This window comes from Vombatus ursinus, unplaced genomic scaffold (genome assembly GCF_900497805.2).
Source record: "Vombatus ursinus unplaced genomic scaffold, bare-nosed wombat genome assembly UNPS02009132.1, whole genome shotgun sequence".
Taxonomy (NCBI): Eukaryota; Metazoa; Chordata; class Mammalia; order Diprotodontia; family Vombatidae; genus Vombatus; species Vombatus ursinus.
Window position 1 is genome coordinate 14,418,331 of NW_020948910.1, and position 15,227 is coordinate 14,433,557.

A 15,227-nucleotide genomic window follows, 5' to 3' on the forward strand; every position below is an offset into this window, starting at 1 on the left:
TTTAAATTAAGCTTGAATGATGGATGAGAATATTGAGAAATTTAGGCTAGGAAGTGTGGTGTAATAAAAAAGGTTTGGCAGTCAGCAGATGTGATTACTTGTCTGGCTGTATTATTAGCTACCTCTGTGACCTAGGTCAAGTTATTTACACCCTCTAGGCCCTAGTTTCCTCAATCATAAAATGAGAGGGCTGGGTGAAATGATCCTCAATATCCCTTCTAGTTCTAAAAGTCCATGATTTTGCCCATTCCTCTTTTTTGAACTATTACTTAACTTCTCTGTGCCTTGGTGCCTCATTCTCTAAAATGAGGATGATACAGATTATCAGCAGTTAAGAAAGTATTTTGAGTTCCCCTCCTTAAAAGGAAATACCATAGAACAGTTCTGTTCTTTTATAAGAACATTTATATGTTATCTAAGAAAGAAATGAAGAGAAAGATCAAAGATAAGTAAAATAGGGACACAACTTTATTTTTCTACAAGGCAGTTAAGTACATTGTCATATCAAAAGTTAAGTGCAGATTAGCCTGCACTAAAGGTTATTAAGGCAGCAAAGTCAGGCTTAGCTATCAATACCAGTGTTCTACCTCTATAGCTGCAGATCTGTGAAGTCTAAGTATGGCAGTACTCAGAACCATACATTTTTAAACAATGGGGTCACAAATCAGATACATAAAATTTGAATTAAAGAACAGTCAGGCTGAACATGAAAAAAGAAGCCTTTCCCCATCCCCCTTAATTCTAGTGCCTTCTCTCTCTTGATTATCTCCAATTTAATCCTGTTTCTATCTTGTTTGTACATAGTTGTTTGCACATTGTCTTCCCCATTAGAATGTCCTTGAGGACAGGACCTGGGGGTTTGTTGTATTTTTTTTCTTTTTTTTTTCTTTTTGCCTTTCTTTGTATCCCCAGCGCTTAGCACAGTGCCTGGCACATAGTAGGTGCTTGTTAAATTGTTGTTGAATGACTTACTGACCAAAACAGAACAGACAACATGAACAACACAGAGATCTCCCAAAAATAAAAGAAGGTGCAACACATGCTTTTTAAACCAACAAAAAACCAAACAAACACAGAATCTCCCAGAAAAAAAAACTCCCAATGCATTACAAAAGGAAAATAAGTATGTATATATAAAAAAATAAAAATAAAAAGTCAGAAATGCTAAGGCAAGGCCAATTAGCTAAAAAACAGGTTTGTTTTCTTTTTGTATTAAGCTCTACTGCCTCCTTTACACTAGCAGCATGTCTATATGCTAAAAGTCCATAGCAGCAAAACACATTATCCATTTGGCATTTACAAAATTAAATTACTGAATAAAAATATAATTTGTTCTCATAAAACTATGTTTCATACAGTAATAATTTTTAAAGCAAGCTAACCAAAAACAAAACACACAAAACAAGGTTTAGTATAGTAACAAAATCAGAATACTTCAAACTTTGTCACCATGAGAGCTTACAGTTTTTACTAGTTTTCCCTTGGTATTAAACTAACATTAATAGTAATGCTTTTATTGATTTGCCCCATATCAATGCATTCTGTTTAGTGATTTAGAAAGAGAAATGTTTGAGTACCTGTTCTTTATACAAAATTTCAAAGCAAGTCATCACAGGAAAACAATACTGGTCTGCTAGATCTTTAAAAATACAGGGGGAAAATTCATTTATTTTTTTTTAAATTCTGCATTAAGATATTTAATAACTGATTATAATTTATTACCTAATAATTTAGGTAAAACTGTCATTTATATAAAAATTATTTTAGTTGGGTGAAATCCAACAAGAATATGCTCAGTGACTAAAGATGCACTTGGTGCTGCTCCCAACTGTTGTACCACAACAAAAATAGGTCCTTCTCCCATTCATGAAGAGTTTCATGTAGAGGAATGGTAAATCCCAAGTCATTCTGAAGTGTTCTGAAAACCATAATGCATGTCTGAAAGAGTATCACATGACTAGAGTCCTGGTGGAGAACGCATTTATATACTTCCGTCCCTGATCGGAGGCCATCATTTGATCTTCTGTCTTCCCACAGGACACAGATTCCCAGGCATTGCTAAGATGCTGCATGAAAAAGAAGACCACAAAGCTTTACCTTTCCTCTCTTCAATGTCATCAATCAAGTATTTTAAAGGGAAAATGGATTACTGATGATTTAGTATGCATTATTTAGATACTTTGTCATTCTGGTTACATCTCTGTAACAAAAAATACACCTCAGGATTCTTAATGATTTCAAATATCAGAGAAATATAAAGATTGTGGTGTATATTATACATATGCATAATATTTTTAAGTCATTTTTCAGTCATGTCCGACTCTTTGTGATCCTTTTTAGGGTTTTCTTGGCAAAGATACTGGAATGGTTTGCCATTTCCTTCTCCAGCTCATTTGACATATGAGAAAACTGAGGCAAATAGGGTTAAGTGACTTGCCCAGGGTCACACAGTTAGTAAGTATGTGAGGCCAGATTTTTATTCAGGAAGATGAGTCTTTCTGACTTTAAGCATGAAGCTCTATGCACTGTGCCATCTATCTGCCCAGATATGTGTATATACATTAAAAACATATATACATACACATATATTTATACATACATACATATGTATGTATAGAGAGAATATGTGTATGCAAGGCATGCATACATACACGTACGCATACACATGTATATGTATGTATATACATGTGTGTGTGCATATATACATATATGCATATGTATGTGTATATATATGGTATAGTGTGTGTGTGTGTGTAACAGAAGATTTTTTTCCAGAAGGGGTAGAGAATCACACCAGAATTTATCTGAAAAAAAAATCAAGTATTCATTACTCAAGATTTTTGACTTTTTTTTGTTCTAAATCATGTAATCCAATGGGAGGCAGAAATCAAGTCATACTCCAGACAGGTGATATTAAGGGCTGCACGTGTATTTACTCATTAGGCAAATTGATCATTGCCTTGAGCTGTGTAAAGTGTAAAATTTGCAGTTGTGCTGGAATTTAGTAAAACCTCCTAAATACATTATATCTTTTCTTTCAGTTGACGTAGACTTCATTTTTACCACCATAGTTTGTTATCTAATTGCACAGCTGTTACTATTTATTATGTAGCAGAAGTCACAACTTCTTTCAAATCAGCAGTGTTGCTTAGCATCAACGAATATAAACCTTATTTGAGAACAGAAGACTTCACAACACTCAAATCTCACTCTCCATAGTAGGACTGATAGTAGAATTTAGAGCTAGGGGGGAAAAATAAACCTTGGAAATCATCCAGATACAATCTCTATTTTACAGATGAAAAACTGAGGCCCACGGAATGGGAAGTGATTTGCCCAAGATCACGTAAGTATTTACAAATTATTATCAGTCACTTGAAAATGCTAATTCTAGCAAGCCAATTAAAAGCAATGTAAGAGAAACCTGATTCAATCAACCAAGGTCTATTGAGCACCTTATAGATGTGTGCTAGCACTGTGCTAGGCATTATAGGAGATTAAAAAAGAAAACCCCAAAACATCCTTGACCTTGAAGAGGCAATGTAGTACAGTGCAATGATGAACCAACTTTGGAATTTGAAGACTTAGTTCAAATCCTATCTATAATGCTTTCTACCTGTGTACCCCTGGGTAAATCATTTGATCCTTGTTTCCTCATCTGAAAATGAGGGGTTCAGACTAGGTAGTCTCTGAAGTCCCAATTAAATATAGAACTGTGACCCTATGAGTTTAAAATCTGGTAACAGAAATATAAATAATAATAGCTAGCATTTATATAGTACTTTAAGTTTGCAAAGGGCTTCACTGATCATCTCATTTTATCCTCACAACAATCCTGGGAAGTAGGCGCCATTATCATCACCATTTTACTCATGAGCAAACTGAGGCAGACAGAAGTAGTTAAGTAATTTCCCCAGGGTCATGTAGATGATAAGTGTCTGTGGCTACATTTGAACTTAGGCCTTCTTACTCCAAGTCCAGTGCTCTACTCTACCACATGAAACAATGAGTACTAAACAACAATACCTCAATATATAACACAAATAGGGTAGGAGTTTTAAGAAAAGAGAGATCACGAGGGATAGGAATAGCTAGAAAAAACTTTCTGGAGGAGGTAGAGCTTGAATTGGGCAGCCATGGAGAAGGGGTTGGGAAAGGGCATTTTAGTCCCAGAAAGAGAAGTATAAGCACAGGCATAGATGTGGGAATGAGCATGGTAACAGGTTTGGTTCAGACCAGAGCAAAAAGTCAATGATGTGGAGTAGTGGCAGATACAATAGCATAGATGGGATGGGACAGGTAAACGAGGTGGGAACAGGTACAAGAATTTAGACTAAATACAATTAGAAATAGGAAACCATAGCATCATGGTAGCAAAATTTGAGGACAAGGTTAGTCTGACAATATTTCCTAATCAGGCTGCTAAAATTTGGCCTGGAAGGTAACCAAAATTTGGCAGCTCTGAGCTCCTGACTTTTTACAATCTCAATGAATATAAAAAAATTAATTGGGCTCTTCATTTAATTTCCATCCTGATCTGATCCATAGTCTCATCTCAAGTGTAAATAACATGTTTTGAAATACATATGCTTTATTCCGGAAGCACAGAGTCAAATAAATAATTTACAATGCTACAGCAAGGCAGATCATCTTGATATTTTCTGAAACACCATATATCTTGAAAAGACTAAAGATGACAGAGTCCAGTGCTGGATCCAGTGCCAAGTCATATTTGTTGTTCTCCTAAAGAAATTACCAGGATAGTTGTAACTTTCTTTGGGGTGGTTCAACACGAGGATTTTTTTTCCCTATCTGCTTAGTTGAAAGAGGGCACACATACACATACTGAGAACCTGTCGCATGCTACAATACTTTGGAATCTTCTGAATTTTTTTAAAAGAACTTCCAGGGAGCAGAACCAGGGGAGCATTGTACACAGTGATAGCAATATTGTACAATGATGAACTGTGAATGACTTAGCTATTCTCAGCAATACCACGATCCAAGACAATTCTGAAGGACACATGATGAAAAATGCTATCCACATCCGGAGAAAGAACTAATGGAATCTGAATGTAGATTGAAGCATACTATTTTTCACTTCTTTTGTATTTTTTTCTTTTGGTCTGTTTCTTCTTTGACAACATGACTAATATGGAAATACATTTTACTGATTGCACATGTATAACCTATATCAAATTGCTTACTGTCTTAAGGAGATGGGGAGGGGAAGGAGAGCAAAAGGGAGAAAATTTGGAACTCAAATTTTTAAAAAAAGAATGTTAATAATTGTCTTTACGTGTAATCGGGAAAAATAAAATATTGTTAAAAAATAAAAATAATTTCCAACTTTCTAGGTTACTTCAATGTGAATATTTGAAGTCATATCAAACCTAAATTTCCAATTTAGGTCTCATCTCTCTACAGAACAGCATGATATTAAAAACCCAGAATTATGATGATCATAATTTCTTTTTAAAAGGCAGCTGTTTCTCTTCTACATGTTTTTAGAAGGGGAAGCCAGGCATAGTGACTAGAGACCCAGTCTTGGAGTCAGGAAGACCTAGTTTAAAGCCCTGTATCTAATGCATGATATCTATGTGACCATAATCTCTAATACTCTGTTACCAGCCATTCCATATTTGTGGGGGGATTTTTCCATACTGAGAATTACCCCCCCAATATAGGTGAAAACCCTTCCCTCCACACATAAAATAAGTGATTTACTCTCACAAAGTATTTTTACATTTCTAAAAAGAGTATGATTTTGTCACAAGTCAAGTTTTTAAAGTGAAACATAAACCTCTATTCTTGCATTAACATTTATAGATTCAGAGTTGAAGAGACCTTAGGAGTTGCTTAATTCAACTTCCTCCTTTTCTAGATAAGAAAACTAAGGCCTGTAGAATTGAGTTGTTCACAATGGGATCTACATTGTGCTATGTGAATAAACAACCTTCTGTTAGATTTTTTTTTCCTGCATTGGGAAGGGGAAAGGAATAATATTTAAATAGTGGCCACTAGGTGCCAGGCACTATTCTAAGTGCTTTACAAATACTATCTCATCTGGTCCTCACAAAAACCCTGGAAGATAGGTATTTTTATTATCCTATTTTGCAAATAGAGGTTAAGTGACTTGCCAAGGGTCACATAGCTAGTTAAGTGTCTGAGGCTGGATTTGAACTCAGGTCTTCCTTACTCTAGACCCAGAGATCTATCACTCAACCAATCAATCAAGCAAACATTTATTTAGCACCTACTACGTGATAGGCACTATGTTTAGTGCTACCCAATGCACCATGTTCCTTGAATAGCAACATATCTAAGGAAGCTACTCCATAAGGCTGGGTTTTCCTCTCCTCTTAGATCTAAAACTCCTTCTGAGTACAAATTATTTCATTCATTATATTGATTTCCCCAGTTCTTAGAAAAGTGTCTGGAATATAGTTGACATTTAATAAATATTGATGGATTGATTGACAATACTTCAAGGAAAATTTCTCAAGTCAAATCAACAAGAATTTATTAAGTGATTATTATGTACCAGGCACTATGCTAAGGTTGAGGATACAAAGGCAAAAAACAAAACAAAAGTAAAAGAAACAAAAAACCCCGAATGCTCCATGCCCTCAAGGAGCTCACAGTCTAATTGTTCTTAAAACAATACCTTCGCAGGAACTCATTCTGGCCTTCACTTTCCCTCAATGAAAAGTGCTATTGTGCAGAAAATAACACTACCTAGAGTGTGTGAGATCACTTCAGGAGGATCACAGAATCAAAATGACAGAATTTCAGGGTTAGAAGGGACCTCAAAAGTCATCTCTTCCAACTACTTCACAAAAGCAGGCATTCAATTTCAGAAAGAAGACCTCCAATGAGATAGGATTCACTGTAGTTTATCAAGTAATAGTATGGGCCTCCTAGGACTCATAGTTCTGCCCCTTGAGGTCAAATCCCTCTTCCACATGAGAAAACTTTAAATATATTAACACAGTTATTGTATGTCCTGTGAATCTTCTCTTGACTAAACATCACCCATTTGTCAAGGGATCCTCATTTAGCATTGGATCAAAGCCCTTCACCATCCTTCCTCTGGATGGTCTTCAGTTTTGCAATGTTTTTTCTTACCTCTGGTACCCAGAACTGAACACACAATACTCCAAATGGAACATGACCAAGGTAAAATAGAGACTGACTGTCACCTTCTTGTTCCTGAAAGGTATGACTTTCTTCATGTGGCTAAGATCCAATTAGTTTGTTTGGCTGCAATATCACCCTGCTTAAGCATATGCAATTTACTATCCACTAAAACCCCCAGATCTATTTCAGAGAAACTTCCATCTAACCAAACCTCCATCTTGAACTCAGAAAGTTGGTTCTCTGAACCCAATTAAGCACAATTTTAATGACAATACAGATCTCAGAATTATTAGCATTATTAATGTTTATATGAAATTATTTTTAATATTAAAATATTATTTCTACCCTACATATCTCTCAATGCCACTCATGCCTAAATAACCATCATTTAAAAATATTTAATGATTCCTCCAGGACTATAACTTTCTCTCCTAAGAACATGACTGAGGAACCAAATATTAACACAAGCATATGTGTACATACACAACATAAACATGTTTGTATAGGTCTTTCACTACTCGATAACCAGTTTATTCCAGGTTGAACATAATCCTAATTAGCTAAAGTATCAGAACTTCCAACAAAAGGCAGTGTCCTACAAGCTTAGAAAGCATATGAGGTCAACCTAAAGTCTACTTCAGCCTTAGGATAACTCAATAAGTCTCCCTATATTGGCATAACATGAAGACACACAAATCATAGAAGCCACTTTGTGAAGGAACAAAGGTAAAGAGGATGTGAGGGAGAGCTGTTCTTTTTTTGGGGGGTGGGGGGTCGGCGGGTGCAGTGGTAGAACACCATGTAGCTTCTCTTGACAAGATGGTGACATTGAGTGATGAAGATGATCAGAGCAACAGACATATAAGTATATTGCCTTACCAAATAATAAGAGGAACTAAAGGAAGAGCAGAAGGTTAAATATCTAGCTACAGAAAAAGAAATACATATCCCAACAAGTGAAATGGCACTGTGGCAGACGCAGTCATATTTTCTTCTTTCAGATCTCATTTTTAACCTGAAGCCCTAGGGGCCCAATATTGCATTTCAAGAAGTCAATGGGAGTTCTGACAGACGAAGGATGATTGTAGGCAGGGAGTCTTTGTGTGTAAAAGAATATTTTTCAATACCACCCCATACATTTTTATGTACTTTCATTATTCCTTTTTGCTGATAAATTTTCATTTCACTTACACTAGAATTATTGATGAGAATTCTAGATATAAATGCCACTCTAATTACTGACCCATAATGTAATTTCCAGGTTGTCAATCTCCTTAGTTCATTTTTACATTAATAATCTGACTAGCATATCCTTCTCCTGGCAGCCAAATCATCTCACTTATCCTGCAACGTGTCTTTAGCTGCTCCTGGGCAGGAGAGAAATGTAAACAATCTGTCAAAGCTTTAACTGGAATATCCTGGTAAAGAACATTAAATAAATACTTGGACCCCATGTAGAAGCCAGAACAGTAAGACAAGAGAAGACTATGTCCAAAGGTGGTTTTCTGCCAGAACTAGTTTTTTCTTCACGTTCTCATCCAGAATATGCATTGTTTTTATTGTCATGTATTTATACTGTTGCCGTTTTATTGTTGTTATATCTACACAGCTGTCCTCCACAATGACAGCTGAGAATCTGGATTAGCGATAGTCTAAGCAATCACATCCTCCATATCCTGAAGTCCTACTGGATTGTGACTATTATGAAGAAATGATACACACATAGACATGAATATGTATAGGCCAGGTAGGGAAAAGACCTATGATTTCATTGGTATAGGGAACTTTTTTTTTTTTGCTTTTTGGTGAGGCAATTGGGGTTAAGTGATTTGCCCAGAGTCACATAGCTAGTGAGTGTTATATGTCTGAGTCTGGATTTGAACTCAGGTCCTCCTGACTCCAGGGCCAGTATTCTATCCACTGCACCACCTCACTGCCCCAGTATAGGCAACTTCTTGAGCAAGGAAACTCACTCTACCAATGCAGGTTGGTACTTCACTGTGACTTTTAGTTTCCCACAGTCACAGAGTCAGTCTGTGTCAGAAGCCTGACTTGGTCCCAGATCTTCCTGGCTTCATGGCCAGCTCTCCATCTGTTCCACCATGTTATCTCTAATGCATATATACATATGAAAGCTAACCAACTTTACCATTTTCTGGAAACCCAAACTACTCATAAGCAATATTAATGTTAACAAAAAAGAAAAAAAGTAAGGGGTAGAAGAACAGTTATGTCAGAGGAAAGAAGCAGTAATGTGGATTAACTACTTGTTCTACTCAACTCATCTAAAAACAATATCTTTGAAACTTAAGATTTGGGATATCAGAATTATTTCCAAAATGTGTATAGGTTATAAATGAATAGGTAATGCTAAAGGAATCCTAATCATGCGAAAAAATATCTTCTTGATGAGTTAGCTAAGTAGTTCTCTAATTGTTCCTATATAATAGAATACATTCCCCTTAACTGCCCCGTATACTCCATTGAAACTCATCCTCACCATTGCCAAACTTAGAGTAAGTAGCCAATTGCTGTGCTGCTCATGAAAAATAAAGGATTAAAGTTTTTGGTCGGTGGTTGGTGGAGTATTTTTAACGGGAGCAGTGGTACAATGAGGGGCAGATGAGTCCATAAATTTATTTCCTTTTGATCCAATCCTATTTTAATAATCATTGGTTAAGCCAAATCCTTCCTGGATGAAGGGGAGTGCCATTGATGCTGTCTGGAAGCAATAGTTTCTATTCTTTTACTTCTAAAAATTTGACCATGAAATAGACTACCACACCTCTCTGATGTCTCGTGTCATCATTATTTAGAAAGATAGCAAGTTCTTTCACCAGTCACCTTGTTGTTTATAGCTTAATAAACAAAAATGAATACAAGGTCCAAGTTGCTCAAAATCAATTCTACCTTGCCAGGTCTGGGGAATAATCAGTCCCAGAATGTTTATTTGCCCCAAGTGTCATTACATAAAAACCAAGTCATCATGTCTTGTTAAGATTGCCTGGAGCAGGGTGTCCTGACTGAGCTCCAACCCCATTCCTTACTTAATTAGTCATTCTTAATTACACTCAAAAGGTACAGTGTGCTCACTTAATATAGAATATATATTGGCAGAGGTCACTGACATATTAATGATGCCAAAGTGAATTTTTGTCAAGTGAAGTGGGAAGAGGTGTCTATTACTGAGAACCTCCTGGATGAAGAGAAAAGGGAAATTTAAAGCACCTGAAGGAAGTATGTCAAAATGTCTAAGGTAGACTATCTCAATACAACACAACAGTGGAAAAATGTAAAAATCAATCAACCAGCATGATGTCAAATGGGCTTAATTGATTTTATCCACTGAGTTGATTAAATCAATCATACTTTAGCATCCTTTGGGCTCTTCTTTAAGGATAATTATATGTGCTTTAGAAAAAGAACAATGGGGGGGGCAGCTAGGTGGCGCAATGGATAAAGCACTGGCCCTGAAGTCAGGAGGACCTGAGTTCAAATTCAGCCTCAGACCAAACACTTGACACTTACTAGCTGTGTGACCCTGGGCTAGTCACTTAACCTGAAAAAAAAAAAACAACCAAACAAAAAAACAATACTAAAGGGGGGAGAAGAATGCGTGATGGGAACTCTAAAAAAGTCACTTTCCCTTTCTGAGAAGTTTTCTCATTTGTAAAATGAGGGGGTCAGACTAGATAATAACTGAGGTCTCTTCCAGATCCAAATCTCTTGACATAAAAGCTGCTGAGTCACTGGTGAAGCTCCCATGTAGAGGAAAGAATGCTGGACTTACTGATTCCCTGCTTTGCTACTTATTGCTCTTGTGAGCTTAGGCAATACATTTTACCTGGGCCTCAGTTTCCATATTGCAAAACGAAGGGTTGGACGAAATAACCTCTAAGGTCTGTTCAAGCTCTAAATCTATGACCTTTTTTTCTCTTGTGTTCTAGGAAACAATCTCTCAGTCCTATTTACCTACGAACACTTCTATGGTATGCTACTGAGAATGCTACACTAGTTTTCCCGATAATGATATGAAATGTTTAAATGATTATTAAATCCTTTAAAAATGTACAAACTATCAGAAACACAAGTAATATAAATACATAAAGATGAATGGCTCAGAATATACTACACAAATAGGAAAATGCATAATAGAGTTGTTGCTGCCATCAATAGTACTCTAAACTCCTGGGTGAAATGTTTGTATAAAAATAACTGGGAAATTTGCTTAAATTAAACTTGCTGTTTAAAAAAAGTTAAGATTGTGACAAACCAACAAGTCAGGAAATTCAAATTTAAGGCTGTCATTCTGTGGTCACAAAAAAAAGAGGCAAGTGAGTGAGTTAAATGAATATGAATACATCTTTTAAACTAAGGTTTTAAATAGGAAATAAAAGAAAACTATAAACTAAGAGAAAAATAGAGTTCAGAAGGTTTGTAACTTAAGTATGGTTCAATTCCAAAGTTCTTTAAAAACCCTCTATTTAACCCAGAAATTTTCATTAATACAATTAATTTATTTCTAACTTTTAAATGATATATTTGCAGGACCAGAAATATTTTTCTCTATGAAGGGAAAACTGAAAAACATTCAGTTTTGTTCTCCTCTTTGATGAAAGTTGACTCTTAAGTTCAATGTCCTCCTTACTAGAAAAGAGATGAGTTACTCTGGGAATCCCAGATGCCCTCTCACAGGAACCTTGTATGGAGGAAGGGAAGTATAGAGACAAAGGCAGCAGATTACAGGAATGTCTAGACTTAGTACATCTTTTCTTGTGTGAAGCAAGGTCATGGTATAATTTAGGATCATGGTATTTAGAGAGTAAGAAGACGAATGGAAGCTAATGTTTATCCAATGTTTTAAAGTTTGCACAGCGCTTTACTTATGTTCTCTCACTTGACCCTCACAACAATCCAGAGATGTGGATTCTATTATAATCCCCATTTTTCAGATAAAGAAACTAAGTCTGAGAAATGTTAAATGACTTGCTACATGGATGGCAATTATCTGAGGTAGAATTTGAATCCAGGTCTTCCTGATTCCAGATGTAACTTTCTACCCACTACAGCATGCTGACAATCTACTTCAACACCTCAGTTTTCTAGATAGGGAAACTGAGACCCAGGAAAGTTAAGTGACTTGCCCAAGTTTACACAATTAGTTAAATGGCAGACCTGAGATTCAAACCCACATTTCTCTGACTCCAAATCCACTGCTTTTCCCACTGCTCCATGTAGAGTTTTATGTTTTTCTACAGTGGCTCTGTCCCAACTATACACTCTTTCTACCTTCACATTCAAGACATTCTGACATGATTTTATGACAGTGTACCTTTTCCAGTTCCAATACAAAGGGGACCCCAAGGCTGAATGCATAATTTGTAGTGGGATGCATGGATCTTATGCACTATGAAGATGAAAAACTCAAGTCTAAGAAATTTCTCATAATATTTTTATTATAAAAGTTCCCAGGTTAGCTTTAACAGTTTGAGATCAGAGCAAGCAATTTTTAAAAGCCCAACCTTATTTTATGCATTAACCATTTGAAAAAAAAGTTATTCTTTTGAGCAGAATTATTAATGACTTAAGATGGTTGGAGAGAGTTTCATCAAAATCCATTATTTCTTACAGATTTAATTTTTAAAGGAGAAAACAACAAATTCTATGGATATGTGTACATACATGTATATGCCAAAGTTACTACATATACATGCATCTAAATATATACATACAAACACACATATGTATATATGCTACAAGTGTTGGCCCACTATTTCAGTCCTTACACGGATGTTTTGCCTTGCTTTTAAATGGCAACTTTGCCTAAAAAACTGATATGGGGCTACATCAGGCAAAATTGGGACAAACACTATGTAATCATATAACTAGTCAAAATAGATTTGTCTTCAATATCATTTATGACAACCTCAACCATTTTATTTGTGAAAGTATTTGTTTTATTTATATTATTTACATTCTATGCAACTTATATGTTAAAGCTTGACAAAAAAATGTGCGCAATAGTAGAGTTTTTTAGATATTTAGTGTAATTTTTGGAGGTATGATATAGGTTTGAAAATTAACTGTAATATCATACTAGTCATATCTTAATTAAATTTATTTAATAAGTATTCATTGGCTTTAAGAAATTATAAGGTTTCTTTTTGAGAAACCTCAAACTATCTTTGGGAATTATATTTAGTTGGTACCAATGAAAATTCTTTGTGAATTAGTCAACTAGCATTTATTAAGCACCTACTATATGAACAGTGCTATGCCCTGGTCTAAGTAATAACTCTTTGAAACCATATTGATGTCTCTTATTTTAAATACAAATTTCTTACAAGTTGTATGGTTATATGCAAGACACACTCTGAAGTTAAATAGATGGACTCTGTGCTCCTGACAACCAAATGCTATCATAATAAGTGAAGATGACAGAGGATACACTTGGAAAGTTTGGGATTAAATGAATAGATTCTAACTGCTAATTGGGATTTTTGCAAATGATTTCTGTTTAAAGTAAAATGTTGCTTTTTTTTAAGTTATTACAAGTAGGTTTATATAGGCTTGGGAGACTTTTAAATTATCACAGAAATTACTTGAAGCAATTAAAATTTTTAACATGCAAGAATTTGGGATCGATTTTAGCAATCACATTTCTGGACTAGGGCAATATGCAAAAAGTGAAGGAAATATTTGGTCGCTATCCAGTTTAATCAGCATAGACATTAGATTATATAATTCAGGCCAGATGAAATGAGACAACTCAAGCCTTGAAATGTATTTACTTTTGTTTTGTTTTTGATTAGGCAGGATTTGAATTACCCAGTTGGATGGTCTACTTTGATTAAATGAAGTGGCATATCATGAAAACTTTTTTCACACTGACCTTTGTATACATAATCTAATTGACCCTACTTTACTAACTCTAATCCTAGGTATAATGTTTTAGATGTGAATCATCAATTGATTTGAGCAAATAAAATAATGATTTAAAAATAATTGGAATTTCTATTAGTTAAAATTTAAGAATACATTGAAAAAATTTCTATATTATGAAAAATCTATCACCATTTCTAACATAAAACTAAATGTAATCTATGGATGTTTTGCTGCTTTTCTATAAATATTGAAAATCTGGTCAAATTTTTTACAACAATTTTTAAAAGTACTAGCTCACATAAGAAACAATGAGCATGATGGTTTCAGAAAATATCTGGGAAGTCTTATATGAACTGATGCAAAGTGAAGTGAGAAGAACCAGGAGAACATTGTATACAGTAATAGCAATATTGTAATGATGACCAACTGGGAAAGACTTAACTACTCTGATCAACACAATAATCCAAGACAATTCCAAGGGACCCATGATGAAAAATGCTATCCATCTCCAGAGAGAGAACTGATAGAGTTTGAATGCAGATCAAAGCATACACTTTTCACTTTATTTTTCTTGTTCTTTTTTAAATATGTTTTCTTTTGCACATGTATAATCAATATCATTGGCTTGCCTTTTCAAGCAGTGGGGAAGGGGCAGAAGGGAGGTAGAGAATTTGGAACTCAAAATTTTTTTTAAATGACTTAAATTTTTTAAAAATGTAATTAGAAAATACTTAATGAAATAAATAAAAATAAATCTTAAAAAGTAATAGCTCAATTTTCTGTGATAATTGAAGGAAGCAATGGCAATGATAATCCCCCCAAATAGGTAACCTAAGAACTATTTATACTTGAATTTGGATATATTACATAGAGTCCTCAGTTTGTAAATTGTTTGCATGTTAAAAAACTCATTGATCTTGCAATTCCTTTTCCCCATAGAAACAATATTATAAATGTTGGTCAGGTTCCCAGGCCAGCCCATGAAAGCCTATTTAACCTATAAAGTGAATAGACTATAATAGCATTAGCCTATAGTCTGCATCCTGGGAACAGAAGGCCATGCAATGCAGGAGGGAAAGTGGAAAAAAGGGAAGTTTTTCCTCTTCCTTTTCTGGGTGAATGGACAATCTGTGACAAAATTATGAAAGAGGAAAAGTTTATCATTGGCCTCCTTCAAGTTCCTAATGACCTTTTCTGAAAGT

General features: G+C 35.1%; 1 protein-coding gene across 5 annotated transcripts in view; it reads right to left on the minus strand.

Moving 5' to 3' along the window:
• Positions 1-877: 877 nt before the first annotated feature.
• MYB (MYB proto-oncogene, transcription factor) overlaps positions 878-15,227 on the minus strand; it is a 38,013-nt gene continuing 23,663 nt past the window's right edge. For all 5 annotated transcript variants that reach the window (XM_027850695.1, XM_027850697.1, XM_027850694.1 and 2 more), the window contains one exon: positions 878-2,066. In XM_027850695.1, coding sequence (XP_027706496.1) covers positions 1,950-2,066 — 117 coding nt within the window. In that variant the 3' untranslated portion in view covers positions 878-1,949. The remainder of the gene's footprint in view (positions 2,067-15,227) is intronic.